The sequence below is a fragment of the Malaclemys terrapin genome, chromosome 6 (assembly GCF_027887155.1).
Source record: "Malaclemys terrapin pileata isolate rMalTer1 chromosome 6, rMalTer1.hap1, whole genome shotgun sequence".
NCBI classification, from domain to species: Eukaryota; Metazoa; Chordata; order Testudines; family Emydidae; genus Malaclemys; species Malaclemys terrapin.
In genome coordinates, this window is record NC_071510.1 from 42,487,686 (window position 1) to 42,512,521 (window position 24,836).

A 24,836-nucleotide genomic window follows, 5' to 3' on the forward strand; every position below is an offset into this window, starting at 1 on the left:
AGTATTTTTTAAAACAATCATCCTCGGTATGGGATAGGGTGGATGAGTAAAATGTGTGGCTTGGCTACTAAATTTTAATGCAAGGCTGCCTTATAGTGAAGTTGTTTTGAAAACAAGTTACTTTGCTACAATCCAAATCTTGGCCAAGTGTCTCTGTGATGTGGAATGTGGCTGGAAACTGCATGGCAATGCTGGGCTCTCTGGTTGCAGAGGCCTACACCCATTCTGTGAGTGACGGGAACACCTCAGTGGTTACCACATAGTGCTTCTGTAGTACCCAACTTTTCCCCTCACCAGAACTCCACCTCACCTGCGTTCGTGGGGAGCACTGTACATTCAGAGCCTTTCTGACTCTAGGCTTTTGGGCAGCTGGTTCCTTCCCAAGTGATTGACAGTTTGTGCATAGGTGCTGGAAGTAGGGCTGCTGCTGCACCCCCTGGCTTGAAGTGGTTTCCATCATATACAAGGTTTACAGTTTGGTTAAATGGCTCTCAGCACCCCCACTATAAAAATTGTTCCAGCACGTGTGAGTTTGTGCACAGGAACTTACGTGGGCTTTCCTGAAGACAATCTGCACCTGTTTCTGAATTGTCAGAGGGCACAAGCAGGGTCCACCGGGCTAAAGAACCCATTATGCCGCCCTGTTCACTTCCCTGCAACATACCCATCATTTATTTATTTTTTTAAAATAAGGATCTGGCTTTTGTTCCCCTCTCTTTCTTCATAGTATCTTCATGAGGAAAGTGCAGCCATGGTGGTCCAGTAGCCTCCATGTAGAGAATCTGTGGAGAGCTGCAGGGGTAAAACAGGGGATTTTATTTACCCAAGATGAACTTCCCTTTCTCTCCCAGAGCATGTTTGCATTGCCACCTGTGGAGCAGGTGTAGAGCCCTTACATCCTTCTTCAGTCTTCAGCTGACTAACCACATTGGGCTGGTGTGCTGCCAGGCTACAGGCATAAGAATTTCATTGTTTACTGCAGCAAAACCATGGGCTACTCCAGCAGAAGCATAGGCCAGCGTTTGGAGCTGTAAAAGGGTTTTACTGTACACATCTTTCTAAAGCAAGTTGGTAGTTTGGAAGATGCCAGCATTCTGAGGGTAAAAATCTGTTACTGCAATTTTTAAAATTGCTGGTGAGACTAAACCCTGACTTTGTGGGCCCATGCAGCTTTCTAGAGGCTCTCAGAACCTTGCCTGTGTTTCATCAGCATAGGTATGGTTATCATAAAGGGTACTAGTTGTCAAGTAACATGCAAAACACCATACAAGAATAAACAAATCTGAGCAGAGATGAATTAAGAGGTTTATTGTAATCACTTGTTACACACCTACATTTTAGTACAATGTTGTTGCACTGGATACACCCGAGTGATCCAGTTAGTTAGCCAAACTATTATAAATCCTCTAGTAAGACCAGAAACAAAATTGACCTTATAAAATATTAATGAAGGAGGGCAGATTCTTTTGCAAAGTGAAACAAGTTGCCTGTCCATGTTGCAGTCTAACATGTTAAAGTTGAACAGTTTTTGTACTGTCTTTCAAAAGATGTCAGTTAACAGTGGTTCCTAAACTTGTCAACCATATGAATGACTAATCATAAAAATAAATCATTTAATGACCTGTTGATATGAAAAAAACAGAACAAAACTTTGTCCGCTACAAGGAATATACACAAAGCTGTCACAGGATGTATATTACTGTGGTCATGCTTCTACAGCAGGGGTGGGCAAATTTTTTTGGGGTATGGAAATTGTATGGTGGCCAGGAATGCTCACGAAATTGGGGGTTGGGAGGGGGTGAGGGCTTCGGCTGGGGGTCTGAGTTCTGGGGTAGGATTGGGAATGAGGGGTTGTGGGTTCAGGAGGGTGCTCTGGGCTGGGACCGAGGGGTTCGGAGGGCAGGAAGGGGATCAGGGCTGGGGCAGGCGGTTGGGGCACGGGAGGGGGTTGGGGTGCAGGCTCCGGCCGGTGTTTACCTCAAGCAGCTCCTGGAAGCAGCGGCATGTCCCCCCTCCGGCTCCTATGCAGAGGTGCAGCCCGGAGACTCTGCATGCTGCCGTCTGCAGGCGCTGCCCCTGCAGCTCCCATTGGACCGCAGTTGCCAGGCAATGGGAGCTGTGAGGGCAGCGTGCGGAGCCCCCTGGCTGCCCCTATGTGTAGGAGGTGGAGGAGGGACATGCTGCTGCTTCCAGGAGCCACCCGGAGACCTGGCATGCATGGAGCCAGGCAAGCCCCCAATCCTGCTCCCTGGCAGGAGCGGGGCAAGCCCTGGATGCTGTAGCTCGAGGGCCAGATTAAAATGTCTGAAGGGCCGGATGCAGCCCCCGAGCCATAGTTTGCCCACCCCTGTTCTACAGTATAATGAAATATTAAACTTAAGTCTTGATGCCATCAGATAAACCCTCTTTTCATCTGCTTACAAAACATGTTTCAGTTTATTTGCAGCAGAGTCTCCAGACTTTTCCCAATTTATGATAGCAGCGAGAATCACCTGCTCTGCTCCAATAGCATTTTAGAATTCGCAATTATATGATGACAAACAATAATACTCCTTGGGTTTCCAGAGAGAACCCTGGAATGAATAAGAATTTGTGTTCTTTTACGAAACTGATTATTTGACCTCCAGAAATATTCAAGGGCCTCTTTTTCTCATGTTCACCATGGTTCACTCTGAAAGGCCCTTCCCCTACTGAAGTCAGTGGGAGAGCAGGGTGATCAGCAACCGGTACTTTGCAGCGTTGGTGATGTCATGCTGTCCTGAGTGAGAAGAATATAATATACAATATACTCAGCAAGGCCTGGGGTCAGTCACTTCTACTATGAATGCAAATACATTTTCCTTTCAAATAATTGTTTCATCCTTCCCCAGTGTCACAGTCAGAAATAACAACAGGCTCAACTCCTCCATGTGGTAGACTTCAGCTACATTTGTTTAAACACTAGTCCATATTACTTCTGAGTGGGAGCAAGGAGGATAAAGAGTAATGTAGGCATTAAATGTAATGACATTTTATTCACAGCAGCATAAACAGTTGCTAGATTAGCATCTAACACAATATAACAACAATACAAAGGAAATAGTGTCTGTCACTCCAACATATCACCGGGGCAAATGGAAAATGGTAGATACATTAGAGGATTTGTGCCTCCTAATTCAAGGCCAGATTAGAGTTGGGCCATATGTGGATATACAGGAGGGAGTGCAAGGAGCCTTTACTCACTCCTCTTGTGCAGCCCATGTAGAACCCAACTATTGTCTTTGTGTTTGGAAGAAGTACAGGGGCTGTTTCCTCCATGGAACCCTGAGGCCATGGCCCTTCCTTGTTGCACCAGGAGAGCTAGCTGACTGGCTGTGGAGATATGAAGGCACATGGCTGCAGTGATGCAGCTCCACAAAGGCCCCCATGTGAGCTGTGCTGTTTAAGCACTAGGGAGTCCTGAGGAAGCAGGAGCTTGTTGACAAGGCACCTATTTTATTTTTTTAATAATTCCTAAATTTCTGTCATTTGCCAGATAACACAATGGTTAAAGGGAAGAAGCACTGTAACTGTAGTTATCTCCCTGCAAATGTTATGCACCAGTCCTAGAGAATGTTTCCAAAACAATAGCTATAAATAACAAGATGCAGAGACATACTTTAAAAGTGTGTCAGATTATGACAAACAGGTGAATGCCTACATGATGCCCCAAATGAGACAGACACATCTAAGTCACTTGGTTTGCAGTTGCACCATTTAGAGAGTTCCCTAATCATAGCTTATCTAGTCTCTGAGGTTCATACCCGCACAGAGCAGGCAGGTACTATCACCTACTTAGAGAGCTCCCATCCCTCATGGATTTTGAGAGGCCTCAGATCTGATAGGAGTAGCACCACAGTTCTGCTTTGCAGTGTAGCTAACTCTAGATGCTATCATTTCACACCATTTCCTGCTTCCTCTCCATTAGGCAGAGCTATAGGAGAAGCACAGGGTTCCCTCTTCAAGAGGCAGGACACTATACTCTACAACTTTCTGTGATTGAGACTCTTTTGTGATGAATTGGTGGGTAGTTACCCTCTCCTATCACACCTACTGCTATTAGGGGTTGGTAAATCATTGATTTTTTTCATTTTTCTGCAGTTCCAAAAATATTTGGGGTGGGGGTTGCGGGAGAGGGGAAATTGATTCTGGTTGAAGCCAATCCAGAAATTTAAAAAAAAAAAATCAGTAAATCAAAAAAGTCTATTTTGGGTTGAATGAAATGTGCTGTGCCTGTGCATTTATAAAGGGCTTGAGTCACAAAAGGGGGAGGAGAGGAGCCCATCTTATAACCATTAGCCAACTAGTTATAGGTGCTCAACTGGGATGTGGGAGATCTTGCTTCAATTTTTTCTTCTGCCTGATATGGAACAGGGATTTGAACTTCAGTCTCCTATCTCACAGGAGTTTGCCTAGGGTTGCCAATTTTGGTTGAACATATTCCTGAAGGTTTCATCACATGACATAATCCTTAGTTAAAATTAATCTTTAATTCCTGGAGACTCCAACCAACCCTGGAGGGTTGGCAACCCTAAGTGTGCCTGAATCATTGGCCTGTGGGGTATTTTGGAGAAGAGGTGACTCAATATCTCCTGTTGAAGCTGTTCCATTTTTATTTAAATAATTAAGTGGAGCAAGGAATTGAACCAAGAGTTCCCGCATCCCCCATCCCGCATCTTAAATACATCAGAAGTAGAAAGCCTGCTAAACAACCAGTGGGGCCACTGGACGATCGAGATGCTAAAGGAGCACTCAAAGATGATAAGGCCATTGCAGAGAAACTAAATGAATTCTTTGCATCTGTCTTCACTGTTGAGGATGTGAGGGAGATTCCCAAACCTGAGCCATTCTTTTTGGGTGACAGATATAAGGAACTGTCCCAAATTGAGGTGTCATTAGAGGAGGTTTTGGAACAAATTGATAAACTAAACCGTAATAAGTCTCCAGGACCTGATGGTATTCACCCAAGAGTTCTGAAGGAACTCAAATGTGAAATTGCAGAACTATTAACTGTCATCTGTAACCTAAAAATTGTCAGACACATAGATGAACATAATTTGTTGGGAAATAGTCAACATGGTTTTTGTAAAGGGAAATCATGCCTCACCAATCTACTAGAATTCTTTGAGGGGGTCAACAAGCATGCGGACAAAGGAGATCCAGTGAATATAGTATATTTAGATTTTCAGAAATCCTTTGCCAAGGTCCCTCACCAAAGGCTCTTAAGCAAAATAAGCAGTCATGGGATAAGAGGGAAGGTTCTCTCATGGATTGGTAACTGGTTAAAAGATAGGAAACAAAGGGTAGGAATAAATGGTCAGTTTTCAGAATGGAGAGAGGTAAATAGTGGTGTCCCCCAGGGATCTGTACTGGGCCCAGTCCTATTTAACATAATCATAAATGATCTGGAAAAAGGGGTAAACAGCGAGGTGGCAAAATTTGCAGATGATACAAAACTACTCAAGATAGTTATGTCCCAGGCAGACTGCAAAGAGCTACAAAAGGATCTCACAAAACTGGGTGACTGGGCAACAAAATGGCAGATGAAATTTAATGTTGATAAATGTAAAGTAATGCACATTGGAAAACATAATCCTAACTATACATATACAATGATAGGGTCTAAATTAGCTGTTACCACTCAAGAAAGAGATCTTGGAGTCATTGTGGATTCTTCTCTGAAAACATCCACTCAATGTGCAGCGGCAGTCAAAAAAGCTAACAGAATGTTGGGAATCATCAAGAAAGGGATAGATAATAAGAGAGAAAATATCATATTGCCGCTATATAAATCCATGGTACATGCACACCTTGAATACTGCGTGCAGATGTGGTCGCCCCATCTCAAAAAAGATATAGTGGAATTGGAAAAGGTTCAGAAAAGGGCAACAAAAATGATTAAGGGTATAGTATGGCTTCCGTATGATGAGAGATTAATAAGACTGGGACTTTTCAGCTTGGAAAAGAGGCGAATAAAGGGGGATATGATAGAGGTCTATTAAATCATGAGTGGTATAGAGAAAGTAAATAAGGAAGTGTTATTTACTTCTTCTCATAACCCAAGAACAACGGGCCACCAAATGAAATTAATAGGTAGGTTTAAAACAAACACAAGAAAGCATTTTTTCACGCAACGCACTGTCAACCTCTGGAACTCCTTGCCAGAGGGTGTCGTGAAGGCCAATACTATAATGGGGTTCAAAAGGGAGCTAGATAGATTCATGGAAGATAGATCCATCAATTGCTATTAGTCAGGATGGGCAGGAATGGTGTCCCTAGCCTCTGTTTGCCAGAAACTGGGATTGGGTGACAGGGCATGGATCACTTGATGATAACCTGTCTATTCATTCCCTTTGGGGCACCTGCCATTGGCCACTGTCAGAGGACAGAATACTGGGCTTGATGGACCTATGGTCTGACCCAGTATGTCCGTTCTTATGAGTGCCCTAAGAACCAAGCTATCAAGCAATTCTCATGCTCTCTTGCCCAATGACTATTCAAGTATTTTATAGAAAGTGGAACCACTGCAGCAGAAGTGGAATAACAAGACGGGAGAGAAGAAGAAAACACAACAGACTGAAACTTTGTCTACACTAGAGAGTTTCTACTGTTCCTAATATTGGTTCAGTTTCAGAGATGGTAGCAACAGCAATAACATGGACATTTTTAACTCTGTCCTTTAAATTTGCTCAGAACAGGTCTAATCAACATAGTGTTAAAACACTGGTGTGTAAACGAATCTGTCCTATACTAGACTATATTTCCTATATTGCATTGAATTTCCTAAGGTTAGAATTCCACAGTCAGAAAAGAGGTGCTGACATAATTGATGCTGATGACAGCTCAAAAAGGGATGGAACCTGTGATTCACAAATTCCAATACATAGGCAAATATGTGCTGCCTACCAAAATTCCCCCATTACTTCAGTTGAATAAAGTGTTCTTCTCATTTCCTGGTCCTAAATTCTAGTGTAGCATTTCTAGCTACATTTTTAATGGCTGTCCTATTTTAACTCCACAATGCTTTGGTGCTACACAGGTCATTAAGAATTAACTGCTGCTTACTTGTCAGAATGTAGACTGAATAGGGAAGTGGCAGCACAGCTGTTTCAAAATCCTGTTGAGAGAGGTAAGCCTCTTCTATGGCATTCTCTGAGTTTCCAAAGCAAACAAACAAATTACATGGGTGAGAGACTGAGGAAACCCCACCCCCATCTTAAAAATTTGAAAAAATGGCATGTAGAAGTGGAATCTAAAAAAGTAGAGAGGGTAACAGAAGATCAGGGAAAACAATTTAAGAATGGTGACCCAATTCCACTTTCCAGTAACCTTATTAGCATGGAAATCAAGAGGAGAAAATCACCCAGATATATAACTATTTCATGAATAAGTCACCATCTGGAATAATTAAAAAGACACTGTTCGAAGACATTTTTGTCACTGTTCCTACAAGTACCACCTAAGATGACTGTAACTGAAAGAGATTAAGGGAAAAGAAATATTTTCCCTATTTTTCAACCTGCTTGCCATGTGCCTCTGACAGCTTTTTGGATATAATCTGTTCCCTTTTCCCCCTGTCTAGTCAACTAGACCCAATCCTGGAGAAAGAGCACGTAGACTGGGCCCTGTGCAGAACCTGATTGAAGTCAGTGGGGCTCTGTGTGAGTGCAGGGGTCAACCTGCACCATTGTCTTTGCAGAGCAAAGGCCTTAATCAGTTTTCCCGTTTGTGTTGGTCTTTTATGCAGCAATGTGGGAGAGAAACACATTTTAAAAAATAGGAAAATGTGCTTTTGAAACCACAAAAATTGTCCGGCAGGCGCAAGGGCAAGTCTAGCACTCAAAGCAACTTTGAATCTGTTTTTTGAAACTGACTAGATTTTAAGTAGATGGTGTCTCTAACATTCCCTTCTCCCCAATCCAATACTGCCAGCCACTCTCAGTTCTTAATATTCCATTTGCCCTCTCACCTAAATATTGCATACTTAGCAACACTGAACATTTCCGTGGCAGAAGTGATGGGTTCTCTTCAGCTCATGGCTCAGTCTAACATCAGTTCCTATTCCCTAGCTAGCACCTCTTTATCCTTACAGTGGGAGATCAGTAGCTAATGGTTCCTTTTCCCATCTCTCCCCTTGAAGGCATTTTGGAAAAGTTAGCCACATTTGCCCCCCAGCCAGAACTCCTGCCTAGAGTAAAGGAAGTAAGAAGCAGATCTGTTAAATAGCAAGACTTTTCCCCTAAGGTTTTCAGAATTATTTTTAAAGACCAACCTTGCTCCAAGACTGTACCTATTCCATTCTGTATTAACAAGTATTTGTATAGATGATGGAGCTGTACTTTATATAGATTACACCTTATTTTAAATGTAAACTCCAGTCCTGAAAACACTTATAAATGTGCTTAACTTTAGGTATGTGAGTAATTCCATTGAAAACACTGGGATCTAAATTTAAACATGTACATAGGAATTTGCAAGATCAGGGCCTTAGTGACTTACCTTGATAAGTACACATTCAGAATTTTTTTTTTTTTTTTTTTTTAACACTTAGGGCTTTAAGAGCCTTCTTTGGAATTAACATAGAACTCAGACTAATTCTTTTCCAACACATTTCATTTAGTCACTTAGATTAACAGCAGAGAGTTTGTGTGTCTCCTTCCACTGATGAAGGACATTTACATAATATTGCAAATATCTTGAAGGCAGTTAAGATTCAGGGTGTTGCAGGAAGGTTAAACTGTCTGTGCTCACTGACACAAATAAATCAGGAATAGCTTTTTAGTTGCTTAGGATTTGGCTGAAAGGTTAACTTGCACATACTTAGAAGCAATTTAAACAAGGTAGAAGTTCATAAAGTTCCCATGCCTAGTTGCATGGGGTGAAGGTGGCTCAAAGCTGTGCCTTTCTGTGCTGCCCCCATCCTCTCCCTAAAGACACAGAACACCAGCTAAGGCGTTTTAAATCTGGTGCTTAGATCGGAAAGTCCTCACTGTAATTTTCAAAGAGCTTGGTCATATATATGTGCAGAACTTGCAACAGCCAAAGCAAAGGAAACCCCAATAAGCAGCAACATTTCTAAAATGTGTTCTTAATATTTTACATATTTAGAGCTGGATTTTTTTCATTTCCCCCTCCTTCTTCCTCAGAACCACCCCCACCCTTTCTTTCCATAACCTACCATTTTGCTCCCAAAGAAATGTGATAACTTTGGAAACAAACCTTCAGAGAATCAAGGAAATATTCTGTACACAATTTTTGTCAACTGATTAATCTTGATTTACTTACTGCTGTCACAGAAGAAGCAGAGTCCCAACCAAATAAGGGCCCTATCCTGCAAGTATCCACTTACTTCAATGGGCTTTACATCAGACTCTTAGACCTGGTCTACACCTAAAACTTAGGTTGACCTAGCTATGTTGCTCGGGATGTGAAAAATTCACAATCCTGAGAGACGTATTTAAGCTGACCTAAGCCCCAGTATAGACGAAGAATTCTTCCATCAATCTAGCTACCACCTCTCAAGGAGGTGGATTAATGAGTGATGAAAAAACCTCTTCCGTCACTAAGTGGCTATTACGCTACACTAGCATAGCTGCAGCTGTGCTTCTGCTGAGCTTATAGTTTAGACATACACATAGGCCTAGATTTTTAAAGTTATTTATTACACCGCCTACCTGACTTAGGGCAAGTCTACACTTAAAACTCTGCATGGGTGCAGCTTAGAGTGACCACAGAGCAAGTGTGAAAAATCAGAATACTTTTTCTTTCGGGGTGGGGGGGGTGTAGTTGCATATATAAGACAAAGCCCCTAATATTTGGATGGTCCCCATAATAATGGGACATCTGGTCACGGTAGTGCGGCTGCACCGATGCAGCTGCGCTGCTGTAACACTTTAATGAAGGTGCTGTAAGCTGAGGGGAGTGAGCTCTCCCGTTGGCATAGTTAATCCACCTCCCCAAGAGGAGGTAGCTGTGTTGACATAGCGCTGTCCACCCCGGGGTGGTGGGGGGGTTAGGTTGGTATAACTGCATCACTCAGAGGTGTGGATTTTTCATACTCCTGAGCAACGTAGTTATACCAGTCTAGGTCTGTAGAGTAGACCAGACCTCAGGAGCCTAAAAGTGACTTAGACATTTCAGAGCCTAAACTTTCAATCAGTCTTAGGAGCCTAAAGCCTGGTCTACACTAGAAAATTAGGTCGGTTTAAGTAAGTCAGTCAGGGATGTGAAAAATCCACACTCCTGGATCAGCATAGTTAACCCAACCTAAATCCCCTTGTAGACAACCGTTGGTCAATGGAAGAATACTCCTGTCAATTTAGCTACCACCGATCAGGAAGGCGGATTACCTATGTTGATTGGAGAACCCCTCCCATCCACGTTGGTAGTGTCTATGCTGAAGCACTACAGTGGCATTTTAAGTGTAGACAAGTCACTTTTGAAAATGAGACTTAAGCTCCTAAATCAGTTAGGTGTTGCAACAGTGAGTGGAGCAATACCAGAATACCTTAAAAAATCTGGGCCTAGTCTAATGAGTAGTCCCATTAACTTCAATGTGGCAACTAACATTAGTAAGAGTTTGCTGGATTGGGCCAGTCCTGCAAGGTTCTGAATGCTGAACTGAACCCAGTTGGAGATTAGGGCTCTTGACACTTTGCATGACCAGGACCTAAGTGTGCAGAGTGATTGCAAAGTTGTTGCCTTATATAACTATTCCCTTCAAAATAAAAACTATGGTGGAGAGAAGGTATGGAAAGGTGAGGAGAAAAAAAGAAAAGAAAAAATTATTTACCATTTTTGTTAAATTGTAAGACCAGGAGGTCAGATTGATCACAATGGTTCCTTCTGGCTTTGGAATCTATGATTCTATAATTATTTAGGGAAACAAGAGCTAAATAGCTGACAAAACATTGGTAAACGTGTTCTAGCCCACTGATTGTCATTTCTTAGTCCAGGTTAAAATTGAAAAGAAAGGGTTTGTTCAATCAGAGTGGCGGGATTAACTCTCTTGGACTAGGATTTGTTTTCAGTAATATTTACTATCTTTTACGTCATTCCTTTAAGCAGAGTAATCACCTAATTCATTTAAGAGAAAGATAATAAATACAGATGTGTCTGGTAATTTCTTTTAGCCATTGATTATACTCACTGGCTGGTATTTTCTGAGTGGTTCAAATGGTGGAATAATGCAAGCATAATTTGGTTTGAATAGTGGTTTAGGTTGATTGAATACTTGGTGATTATTAAACAAATGTAGGGACTACAATGATGCTGTGTGATTTTTCACATGATGTTTTTCTTTCTAATGATATGGAGTGTATGAACTAAAAATGTTGCTAATTTATATATATTTTAGTTGATATGGAGCAACCAAATTAGAAAATTCCTTACATAGCAGATCATCTTAGTTTCTTTTTTAATATACCTGTAGCATTAACTGTCATAAATGCTTCATTTTTTTAAAATTCCATTTGCAAACCCTCCTGGTAGAGGTAAATAGAGTAAGCTGTATAAAGTCCTGCTGGCCTTTTGGTTAAGGGACAGGGCTGAACCTCAGAAGACCTACACTAAGATTTTCCAGAAGATATGCTTAAAGTTAGGCTCTTGTGTCCTTATTTGGTTGCCTAAATTAGTGGTCCTCTCAACTTAGACATTTTATTTTATTATTTATTGTATTAATTTGTTACCTGACCATAAGGGAAAAGAGAAAAGACTGGGGTGTACGTATCTCAAGAGAAAAGACTGAGGTGTATGTATCTCTGTTGCTAACATGGAGTCATTTAAAAAGTCACATTACTTTGGAAAAAATAAAATTGGTAGCCGGTTTTGTTTTATCCATTTTCTATAATACTTGTGTTTTCTTCTCCTCCGCCTCTATGTATTTATGACAATCTACTGCATAATCCTGAATATGTGTTATGTTTTTAATGTACCCTCTAGGTATTGGGGTAGGAGTTCTAGTACGAGAATATGGCAAGCTCTCCAACCTGGATAAGTTCTACTTTGCATTTCCTGGAGAGGTTCTGATGAGAATGCTCAAACTCATCATTCTACCCTTGATCATATCAAGCATGATTACAGGTATGACTAGAAATATGCTGTTTGTTATAGTTCTTCAACTACTGTTTGATTTTTCTTCTAATTTTTTTATGAAAATAAATTGTAAGAATATTTTCTTAAACTCTTTTATCTGCAATCCCAGATTATAAAAATTCTATTTAGGTGAAATGTTTCTATATAGAATGTGAATGGAAATAGAAGATTAAGTCAGAATGTGAAAGAGAACACTGCTAAAAAACAAATGTATGATAAAACTCTCCCATAATCATTTGCAGGTTTTGTAAATCATCTCTCCCACCCCATTCTTGATGGTGGATTAAGTGCTTCCCAATTATGGGTCCAAATCTGCAAATTCTAACTCTGAGTACTCTCTATGAATGCACAGTAGTAAGTACTACAACTAGTAGTAAAATATTTGCAGGATCAAGCTTTAAATGCAGAAGGTGACAGAACTGGCTGTCAAATATGCTCTAACTACAAGGTTGTTGTGGTGTTTTTTTCATTTGTTTATTTTGTTTGTTTTTTATTCTCTCATTTTTTGTTCAGGAAACAAAAGCTCAAGTAGTCTTCCTTTAACATTCCATAATAAACCTACCCATGTTTGCCAAAGTGCTCTACTCTATCATCTCCACACAGTCTTTGCTTTTGGCTTGTGTTCAATATACCCTTAGTTGTTTGGCTGGGTTATCATGGAAAGACCTTAGGGATTTGATTGAGGAGAGGAAGATCACCTTGTGAAGAGTGAGTGAGAGAATGCTGAGCATAGGGATGGCATAAAAGAAGGGCTGAAGACAAGATTGGTAGGAAGGAATAAAAGCAGCAGTCAACGGCGTGTATGCTATAAGGGACTCAATCCTGAGTTTATTGAAGTCCACGGCAAAAATACCATTGATTTCAGTGGTGCAGGATCAAATGCTATGCAGGAATTGCCAGGAAATGAGTGCAGCAATGGAGGCAAGAGTGAAGTTGGCCAAACCTTGGAGGCATGATTGTGGTGTAAAGGGGAGAGGAAGCCAGTGAAGGGATTTGAGATGAGGAGAAACAAGAGCAGCAGCAGCAAAGTTTTTTTTTTTTTTTTTTTTTGCGACATTATTTTGGATACACTAAAGGGAGACCAAAAAGGAAGTTGGAAGAATCAAGATGAGAAGTGGCCACAACACAGACAAGGGTTTTTTTTATCAGAAGTGATTAAGATGAAAGAGGAGATTTTAGAGATTTCCCAACAGCCAGGATGTGGGGGGAAGAAAGAGAGGAGTAAAAATGCCCTGAGTTTTAAATGATGGAGAGATTGGTGGTGATTTTATGGTGCTGGAGATGAGAGGGAGAAGGAAGGAAAGAGGAGTTTTATTTTTTATCATGTTGAATTTGAGTAAGTGACAAGAATTCCAGGAAAAGCTATCAAGAGGAAATAAGCCCTTTCCTCTTTTCAAACAAGCTGTGAAATAGGCTCACTCCTTTGAGTGGTGGATGAAACTGGACCTGGATTTTCAAAATAAGTGATATAATCTGGTTAATTTGTACAGGCTTCAGAGGAGCCAAATTAATTATTCATGAATAAGGCTACAATTTAATTGTGAGTATTGTTAGTAAAAGTCATGGACAGGTCATGGGGCCGTGATTTTTTGTTTTTTGCTTGTGACCTGTCCATGACTTTTACTAAAAATACTCATGATTCAATCTTGGGAGGGGGTGCTGCAGAGGGAAATCCAGGGGCCCGTTGCGGGGGAGGAACCCCAGGGGGCTGCTGCTGCTCAGGCCCCGCCAAAAGAGGAGTCCCAGAGGCCCGCACCCGCTCCGGCCGCCACCAGGATAGGGGAGCCCCAAGGAGCCCACAACCACTCCAGCAGCTGCTGGGAGGGGGGAGCTCTGGGGCCAGCTGCATTGGCAGGTGCTCGGGTGGTCCCTGGGGCCACCCGAGCAGCGGCTGGTGCAGCTGGCTGTAAGACTGCCCAAACAGATGGCTGCAGAGCTGCTCCAGCAGTGGCCGGCATGGCTGTCCCCAGGGTTTTTTTTTTTTTTTTTTTTTTTAAATGGAGATATCCCATCTCCTAGAACTGGAAGGGACCTTGAAAGGTCAGCGAGTCCAGCCCCCTGCCTTCACTAGCAGGACCAAGTACTGATTTTGCCCCAGATCCCTAAGTGGCCCCCTCAAGGATTGAACTCACAACCCTGGGTTTAGCAGGCCAATGCTCAAACCACTGAGCTATCCCTCCCCTCAGCAGCTGGCTCCAGGGCCCGAGGGTCAGCCACACTGGCCGCTGCAAAAGTCACAGAGGTTGCAGGAAGTCACTGAATCCATGACTTCTGCAACTTCCATGACAGACACAGAACCCTATTCATGAAACGAGTTCCTGCCCAACACTTCTGTTAGTGACATAATTTCCCCCCCATATAATATGCTTACCACCTACCAGTCCCCCCAAAATATCAGTAAGCTGTATTTGTAACTACTATTGTGAACTCAGAATTCACCGTCTATAGACTGCAAAGGCTAAATTCATAAAAAGAGACCCGTGTGAGCTGTTTTGCTCTTGCCTTGGCAGATTCGGTTTCCATTGAACACAAGTGCATATTTGTCATACAAATGTGTCTGTTTCTCAGCACAGAACTCAAACAGCTTTTGCTAAAGGAAAAGGGCCAGACCGTGTCATTGCCTGGGCAATCGACATTCCAATTCTTTTCAGTAGTTTATATATTGCTTTAAGTTCTGTAACTCCTGAAGATATTGACAGTAACTTCCAGTATCCAAATAGCTATGAAGTGCTTGCTAAGAAAACAAAACAGGCATGTCCATGCAAGGTAGCTGTTTACACTGCTATCACTATTTTCCTTCCTCCTGCTGTGCAAGACATTGAGTGGATACTGCTTTTGTCACATGTAAAGTGCAATATGATAGTATTGAGAAACTGTCGCAGACTGAGGTGTCATTAGATGAGGTTTGGGAACAAATGATAAACTAAACAGTAATAAGTCACCAGGACCAGATGGTATTCACCCAAGAGTTCTGAAGAACTCAGATGTGAAATTGCAGAACTACTATAATTAAAATCAGCTTCTGTACCAAATGAGTGTTGAATAGCAAATGTGATGCCAATTTTTAAAAAGGGCTCCAGAGGTGATCCCAGCAATTACAGGCCGGTAAGCCTGACTTCAGTACCAGGCAAACTGGTTGAAATTATAGTAAAGAACCAAATTGTCAGACACATAGATGAATATAATTTATTGGGGAAGAGTCAACATGGTTTTTGTAAAGGGAAATCATGCCTCACCAATCTACTAGAATTCTTTGAGAGGGTCAACAAGCATGTGGACAAGGGGGATCCAGTTAATATAGTGTACTTAGATTTTTAGAAAACCTTTGACAAGGTCCCTCACCAAAGGCTCTTAAGCAAAGTAAGCTGTCGTGGGATAAGAGGGAAAGTTCGCTCATGGATTGGTAACTGATTAAAAGATAGGAAACAGAGGGTAGGAATAAATGGTCAGTTTTCAGAATGGAGAGAGGTAAATAGTGGTGTCCCCCAGGGGACTGTTCTGGGACCAGTCCTATTCAACATATTCATAAATGATCTGGAAAAGGGGGTAAACAGTGACGTGGCAAAATTTGAAAACATAAATGGTTGTTACAAGGAGGAGGGAGAAGAATAGTTCTTCTTAACCTTTGAGAATAGGACAAGAAGCAAGGGCTTAAATTGCAGCAAGGGGGATTCAGGTTGGACATTAGGAAAAACTTCCTAACTGTCAGGGTGGTTAAGCACTGGAACAAATTGCCTTGCTTATAACACTCCTGCTAATACATGCCAGAATAATGTTTACCTTTTTTGCAACAGTGTTACACTGTTGACTCATATTTAGCTTGTGATCCACTATAACCCCCAGATCCTTTTCCACAGTACTCCTTGCTAGGCAGTTATTTACCATTTTGCATTTGTGCAATTAATTGTTCCTTCCTCAATGGAGTACTTTGCATTTGTCTTTATTGAATTTCATCCTATTTACTTCAGACCATTTCTCCAGTTTGTCTAGTTCATTTTGAATCTTAATCCTATCTTCCAAAGCATTTGCAACTCCTCCCAGCTTGGTATAGGCCACAAACTTTATAAATGTACTTTCTATGCCATTATGTAAATCATTTATGATCTGGTCTCTGGATTTTCCCTTGATACAGGATACACTTTAAAATAAATTGACCATGATGGGTAAAATCTTAACCCCAATGAAGTAAATAGCAAAACTGCGAATTATTTCTTCAATGAGGCAAGGATTTTACCTGATGCATTTTCAACATTGAGAAGCAAAATCCCCACTCCCTTGTGTAAATGGAGAGCTTGGCAAGAGATACTTTTCCTCTGCTGTCTTGGTTTCACAAGCTGTAAAGGAGAGATGATAATACTTGCATGGCTACCTCACATAGGTGTTGTGAGGATGAAGGGCCTGCTCCTGTTGAAGCTAGTCAGAATTTAGCCTTTGATCTATGGGGAGCAGGACTGGGCCCTAGTAACTAGTCAGTGTAAGTGCTAGGTGGTAATATTATTTCTGATGTCTTCCTATCTCCCCTGATAAAGCTTTAGAAAATCTTATTAAAATATGAGAAATGTAGTTATTAGGCTGTCAAGAGCTCTGGGAATATAGGAGATTCAGTATAATACAGTGTTCTTTTTAATTAATTTTAGTTTACCTCAGAGACCAAGTTGTAATTATTCCCATCTCCCCATAACTAATTTTATTGGCTAGCAGATATAAATTTGACTATGTCCAAAGGGCCCATTAAAGATAATTTGGCCCAAAATATCTAATTTCTTTGGTGCTCACTGAAAAATTCATCTTTCAAAGTGCAATGTTCCCTAAGATTGGTAACATTTTGGACTTTACCTGTATACAGACGTAAACCTCTTAATCAGCTAGAGGAAAAGAATGATATTTTACTCAGATTTGCCTAATAATGTGTCATTCACCTGCAGTAATTCTTCACATAAAGGTTATGGTTCTGCCTAATAGGAAATAATAAGAAAGTTATAGAACTGGCTAGAAAGGGACTAGATACAGTTCACTAGTGATTAGAGAAAGGGACTTGGTTAATGGATGGAATTAGTTATAATTGGGATGAAAAACTGTTGAAGAGGAAGCAAGTGGGGAGTTTCTGGGCTATTGGGCGCTTGGTTTACTAGAATTAAAAAAACTTCCAGAAGGTATGTAGATGCAGGGCTTCATCTATTAAACCTGTTTCCCAATAGAGCTCATCTAATTAGTTTCAGCCTCTATTCTTCACAGACTTAAATTTACAAAGTGGTTGTTTCGCAGTCTAACTCTAGTAAATGTGAAAGCTGCTGATGAATACTGCAAATGCGTGAATAATGTTTAGTGACTGTCAAACATCAGTGCATAGAATCATCTGATTTCATATGCCTTAACAGAAAGGAAGCGGTAGGAAATAAATGATGGACTGAAGTAATGAAAACAGATCATTCTTCTGAAGCAAAATGTAAATATTGTCAGCTTTGTGCTGATTCACCTAATCAAAATTTATCTTTCCTTTTAAGTGTGTAAACCCCGATTACCACAACGGGTGCAAACCCCAGCTTGTCCTTGTTTGTTGGTCAGCATCAGTGCAGTGGCAATGATTGCCAGCCATCGATGACTGAATTGGGGCTATTCCAAATGCAGACTAGACCTGAGTAAAAATCCTTTTCCCCTCACACTTGGCTCAACTTTCATTGTTTGTTGTGATGATACCATTTTACTAGCTTTGAAGTCAGCACAGAGTGCCCCAGAGCAAATAAGACCTGCATTTCTAAAAAAATGATAAACTTTTTTTAAAAAAGGAAAAATTGTTTGTACCCTCTTTGTCAATCACAAAGGAGCAAAATAAATAAATAAATAAATAAGCACAAGTCAATTTTTTCCTGTAGTGTTTTGAATTAGGTAGTATCCCTTTAAATAGTTTTGACCCTTTAGTGTCCCTCACTGTCTTCTGTAATTCAGAAGCCACTAGAGTCCTGCAGAGCATCAGTGTGTATATGTAGCTAGGCCCTACATATATATCATTAGTAAACAGTTATTTGGACCCCACTGTGCCCAGCTGGTTACTTTACATCATGTCTATTGTGTAAAGAGCAAAAAGACACATTTCCCTTGCAAGTCACCTTTACATTTGGGGCTGAAGGATGCCAAAGGCAAACACCCCATAGTGTTCAGTGTTACTGAGGCAGAGAGAACTGCAGTGTCATGGGCTATTAATAGACAAGGATTTGCTTCCATTCTCTTAAGACTGTACAGCCAGTCCTGTCCCATCAATATTGGTTGCCATCATCAAACATAGGCAGGCTCTGCATTATTTAAGGTTTTTAATTATAATAATAAAATTTTGAAGTGCTGTTCTGGTTCACAGAGCATGATCACCACCAACTCTCAAGGGCAAAGAGTCTAGAGAAAGCAGGCTGCAATATCTGCAGCCTTCAATCTCTTTCCGACTCATGTCACTGAGGATCTATTGCTTGTGTCAATCTGATCAGACCAAAAGTTAAAGCAATCCACTGTGCTTTACTGGCTTTCTTTATGTGCCATGAGCTACCCTCTTCCTTTTCTGTATTTCCTTATATGTAGTAACATTAATGCCACGAGCAGGTAAAATACTGTCTTAGAGTTTCCTTGGTAGGAGCCTGTAAGCTAATAATTGCCCATCTGTTCCTTTAACTACTGGTAATGCCTGTCTAAATAAAGCATTTTCAGGGCTTGCCTCGTTAGCAGCATTCACATCATATTTTATGTGCAGTAATTGGGGATTGGGTGTCTACTATATCCATTAACTAACTCTATGTTTTCCTGTGAAATCAGTTAGCCTTTTTTGTTTGGCAGTGATGTGTTATCCTCCCTCTAATTTAGACTTTTAGTACATACCACATTCTAGGTTCACATCATGGATTCAGAGCCATATAAAGTCTGGTTTTGTTTAATGTATTCCTTAGTTTTATGTGAGCTAAGTACTATACTAAGAGTTTTGTTAAATGTTAAAATGTACTGGAGAATGATCCCCTATAACAATGTGGGAATTAATAGTACAGGTAACCAGGTTACTAGCTATCATGAAATAGTCTATTTTGGAATATGTCTGTTGCCAGTAAAGCAGTAAGTATATCTCTTTGTGTGGAGCATAGGAGGTATCAAAGACTTTACTTAACTTAGTTATTGTGTCCCTTCAAGGGACAATAGTCATTAAGTTGGACTTATCTAGCCTCCAAGACCTGATTAAAGTTCCCTACAAATGTCATTTGCAAATGTGTTAGTTTTTTCTCTTTTTTCTTCTAAAGTTGGATTCTGTCTCCTATGTTTTTGTCTTATGTTTTATTATTGAAATGACAACTTACTGAAATTTTGCAGCAAATGTTTCAGCAGTGAGCAAATTACTTTACATCCATCCATATAAAGCTTGAAAGTTGGTGAATTTGCATATTCAGTATGCGATGGTACTTTTGTGTATTCAACACATATTAAACTGCTGGTTACTAATTAGTTTCTCATATCTTTCAGGTATGGAAAAAGTTATTTGAAATGCTATATACTTATCTTTTTCTAATAATTATGATTGATCACTTTTTCTATTGTCTGTTTTTAATTCATTTGTGTCTTTTATTCTGAAAATGTTCAGTGGATACTTTTAAAAAAATCAATTAGTGAGTGAGTTTAGCTTTCCATGAGTTGTCAGAGCAAATGACAAACATTCAAGTGTCTTCTTTATACTCTACCAAAACTATCTCTTGCTGCTTGGTTATAACTGACAGTATTCTTTCATTCTGTTTAAAAAAAAAAAAAAAGCTAGGTAGTGCATTCTTGATTGGACAGCTAGAATGGGTCTCATTCTTGCGTCTAATTCTATTCTAGAACAAGCAGAAACCAATATGTGACGAGTGTATAATCCTTACCTATGCATTTATTTGTCAGCAGCCTTGCAGTTGAGATCCCACTCACTGTCAGATATGCCAAAAAATCTACATCAGCATCTTAGTGCAAATTGCTCAGCCCATACTACATGCAGAGGCACACTACCTTTTTCTTAGTTATTTGGTGGCGAGGGGTTAAACTAAGGACTGAAACGATCCCCAAACGTCCATTATTATTCATTGAACAGTGAGCAGTCCTATACGGAGAAAAGCAAGTGCCAGGATTTTCAGTAATGCTTGGTTAGATTCCTAAGCCTATATTTAAGTTCCTAACTGAGTGGACTGATTTTGAAAAGGGCTGCCCAGAGGGGGGGGCAAGTAGGGCAATTTGCCCCGGGCCCCGGAGGGGCCCCCACGAGAGTTTTTCAGAGCCCCTGGAGCAGGGTCCTTCACTCGCTCCGGGGGCCTGGGCCCCACGAGAGTTTTCTGGGGCCCCCGGAGCGAGTGAAGGACCCTGCTCCAGGGGCTCTGAAAAACTCTCGTGGGGGCCAGGCCCCCGGAGCTTCTTCGGCTCTGGGTCTTTGGTGACAATTCGGCAGCAGGGGGCTCCCCGCCGCCAAAGACCCCAGGCCTCCTGAATCCTCTGGGCGGCCCTGGTGCTGAGCACCCAACAGCTTCCATTAACTACAACTCACAATCTGGCAGCCCATCACCTTCATCATAAAATGTTTCCTTAAAATGTTAGGGCCAAACTTCACCTTTACAAACAAATGTAAACTATGTGTTTTATTAGCAGTAATAGAATGCCTCAACACTAGAAGGGTTTACACTGAATTTTGCTGTGAAAACACTTAACAACTGTGGAGCAGTGATAATTACACCAGTGTTTTAAAGCTCTTTCATAATTCTTAGGTTGTCTAGTCCTGGAGAATGAATGGCCTTAGTCTAGACCAGATCCCTCTCTTCTCCCCTGCCCCCTGTGCAAGCCCTAGTGTTCCATGAGTAGAGATGGTTGGAAAATGGAAGGTATTCCTTTGTTTATTTTTACTCCCCAAAATGTCTTGTTTTTCCATCAAAACATCTTTGACCTGAGTTTTCTGACCACATTCTGGCTCCAGTTCAGTATGGTACTTTAGCATAGTAAGAGCATGTCTACACCACAAATGGAGGTGTGATTGCAGCTCAGGGAGGCATACCCATTCTAGCTTTAATTTAGCTAGCATGGCTAAAACTAGCAGTGAAGATGCGGTGGCATGGACCCCAGCAAAGGCTAGCACTGTCAGTGTGTGCCCAGGGTTCCAGACAGGTTTGTACAGCCCATGTTGCTGCATCTTCACTGCTATCTTTGGCCATGCTAGCTAGATTAATGCTAATGTGAATATGCCTATCTGAACTGCAATCACACCTCCAATTGCAGTGCATACATAGCCTAAGACACAAAGAAAGAAGGATTTACTGTGCAATCCAGATAAGGGAATAAATTTAATTTTCATTTATTATACTTCATAAAGTCAAGATTCATGGCCATCATGGAAGTGATGAGTTTTTGGAAGGGGTGTGAATAAGGAGAGAGTGGTGTCATTGTAAACTAGGACTGGAAGATGATTCCAAATATGGGGGCAGCATAGAAAAGACAGAGCCAGAAATGGGAAAAAGGAAATTGACAGAAAGGTAAAAACTGGCATCATTGAACAGTAGGAGTAGGCTGCTCTTAATTATGCTGGTTTGTAATGGGTCACACTGTCTGGGATTAACTGCAGCACAGCACTCTCCAGCCACACCCTTTCCACTACTGAGGGTGGTAGGCATGCAGCATAGAACTATTGTGGCAACTTCATGCTGCTGGGGGCATAACTTTACAGCAGGGGTAGTCCTTGGGGTTTGTTTCCACACTCCTTTTATGCTGTTCCAATGTACAGCAAACTCTGCCCTCCTATGTTGTGAGTCTGGTTCAGTTTTGTATTCTATATTTCCACAGTTTTGTATTCTATATTTCCACATTTACTTCTCTCCTTTAACCTACTTGTCTTACTAATGTAGACCAGTTGGTTGGTTGGGGGGGTTTTCAATGTTGAAAACTGGCCATTTTATGGCATACACAATCACATTCCACTTCAAGTCAACCTGCAAGATAGCTCAATTTACAGATATGGTACACTCTATTTGGTGAAAATATTTCAGGACACTTTATGCAATAACACAGGTGCATACTCCTGCCCAGTGAAACTTTGTATAGCGTTATATAGCCATATCTTCTATACTTAGGGCTCGATTCTCATTTACAGTAAAATCAAATAAAATGCTTTTAAAAGAAAAGTGTAGATTACACCCACTTTTAGGAACACTGCCAGAATGGTGTGAAGGGGCCTTAGTGTAAACGAAAATAATTTCTCTAACTTCATGAATGCAGCCAGAATGAGCTTTCACGCCAAAAGCATAACAGTTAAACTACTAGTTGCATATGTCATTCTGCAGACTATTTGAATGTACTCTCCAAAACTCAGTTTACAACCCCCCCCCCTTTTTTTTTTTTTAAAGTTCATCCACTCTGAGTTTGTGAAAGGAGACAGGATGAGTTACAGTCTAACTGCTGGAGCAAGAAAAACTGAATGCTTTATAATGCTAATTGTATATTCAGATGCGCTAATTTTAAGGAAACCGACACTACCAGTTGTTAAACCAACTATATGCAGGGAATCCTTTGCTCAGGCTGCTTCTTCATCTCAGCTCATCCTGGCCATATCTAGATACTGCAGGGATCTTCTAATTGTGTGTGAGCTTGAATGGACTTTATGGTGCAGTAGTTAAACACATCAGAAAGGAGACTGCAGTTGTAGAGCCAGGCACACGGAGCACCAATGGGGATGCTTCAGCTCTGCAGCCTACCCATTTCCTTCTGACCCATTGGGGATGTTTTGTGGGGTTCTGTGAGGTTCAGATTCTGCATATGGGGAGGGGGACAAACTGGGGAGAAGGCTGATTTTGTGTAACAAGAATACTGTACAATGTGTAGTGTTATTACCATGACAAACTTCAGCACCTGGAATGGCAAGACAATCACTACTACAGTAGGAGCTATGCACTGTGACGTGAATGATGTGATCTTTGAAGCATACATATTATACAAAATCTGTTACGGTTCTTCTGCGAGTTCAAGGATTCCCCGTGCACTCTAGGGGATCTCTCAGCCCCATAGTACAAGGGCCAGTATACACTGCAGTCAGCGGCATTTCTGCTCCCCACTGCAGCAGGATGACAAAGTTATACTGCTAGACTGAGGGTTTGGACAGAAACAGGTTTACTAGCTATCCCTGTGAGATACTGGGTGGGAGAAGCAAGGCAATGGACAGCTAATGAAGAAACAGTAGGGAGGAGCAGGTCAGTCATCTACCCCTGAAAATATGAGGTGAGTGTGTTCTCTTCCTCTCCAGGAGAGTGGGAGTCTGGGGCCAGTTACCAGAGGAGTATTCTAGAGTCAGCATACTTCTCTCAGACCCGGGCATCTGAAGGAGTTGGCACTCGGGACGGGGGTAGTGTGCAGAGACCCCATCCCCAGGGGCCGCAGGGACATGCTGGCCGCTTCCAGGAGCGGTGTGGAGCAAGGAGGGGCAGGAAGCCTGCCCTAGCACCGCTGTGCTGGCGGCCAGGGGCCCCCGGGCCCTTTTAAATCACCCATTCCCCTGGCCAATTGCCCTCTTTGCCCCGCCCCGCATCGGCAGGCCTGAGGCCAGGGATTATTTGCTCCCACTGATGGTCGTGAGGAGGGGAAATGCCCAGGCAATGTATAGAGGGCCTGCTGATGTCAGCAGCAGGCTAGATGGGTGAAAAAATATTTGTGTTATTTGCAATGTAACATTTGATTCACCCATTCTTTATTGTCAGGGCAGGTGAATACAACATTCGCCCCTACTTAGATACAGTGGTATTGTTCATTTCCTAAAATGGCTTTGAGTTCATCCTGCTCTACTCAGTCAAAAAGGAGACCACATGCATGAAGACATGCAAGCTGAATGCACGTGTCGCTGGAGAGCTGAATTTGAGATCACAGACCTTTCAAGAAATTGCAGAGTAGTGTAAAAGACCCTTCTCCGTGTGAAAGAATATTTGCATCTATAGCCTGATGTAACATATGATAGCAGGAATTACATGAAAACATGGTAGAAACAATGCTTGCAAAGTCTAATATTAAATTTGCCAAATTTCACTGCAACTAACATCCATATATGTTTGTTACTACTGATTAGCATTAATGTCCCATGGAAGATGAATATAAACTTGAATTCTTTTATATAATAAAAGGAGGAGGAGTATATTTAATAAGACTCCAACACTGGACATAGAACCCTGGATTTTCAGTTCCTAGAGATAAAGGAGTAACTCTCATAGCGGGTAGCAGTAGTAAGTAAGTAAAATTTGGATAAAAGTGAGGAACAACCCCTGGATTTGAGTGTTTACAGGTCTTTTGTGTGTGGGTAGCTCCAGTGGTCACCCTTAAAAATTTAGTAATCTCTTTAGATAAATTTTCAAAACTGATTTAATGATTTAAAGTGCCTCAATTTTAGGGTAACCACTTGCGATGCCTTGAATGACAGGGCCAGCCTGGGGGGTGATATGGGTGGTTGCCCTAGCACCACCATCCAGGGACAGCAATCAATATCTGGGCACACTGCCTGGCTGCTCTGCCATTTTTTGTGTTTTGGCTCGGTTGCTCAGGGGGTGCCAGAAACGTTTCCCACCATGGATAGCAAAACACCTACTGTCAGCTCTGTTAAAGGGACCTGATTTTCAGAAGTGCTGAGCACCCATAGTGTAGCATGGAAAGAGAGTGAAATAAATTATTAAAGAATCATTTGTAAGCCCCTAGAGGTTAATAGAGTTATAAGG

At 41.4% G+C, this 24,836-nt stretch overlaps 1 protein-coding gene and 1 long non-coding RNA gene across 3 annotated transcripts in view; one reads left to right on the forward strand and one right to left on the reverse strand.

The window, feature by feature from the left end:
* Positions 1-24,836, forward strand: part of SLC1A1 (solute carrier family 1 member 1) — a 76,289-nt gene that overhangs the window by 16,556 nt on the left and 34,897 nt on the right. Inside the window, exon 2 of the mRNA XM_054032573.1 lies at positions 11,959-12,099. Coding sequence (XP_053888548.1) covers positions 11,959-12,099 — 141 coding nt within the window. The remainder of the gene's footprint in view (positions 1-11,958; positions 12,100-24,836) is intronic.
* LOC128839517 (uncharacterized) overlaps positions 1,294-24,836 on the reverse strand; it is a 35,478-nt gene continuing 11,935 nt past the window's right edge. For both annotated transcript variants that reach the window (XR_008445464.1, XR_008445463.1), the window contains exon 3: positions 1,294-2,758. This is a non-coding gene — a long non-coding RNA (uncharacterized LOC128839517). The remainder of the gene's footprint in view (positions 2,759-24,836) is intronic.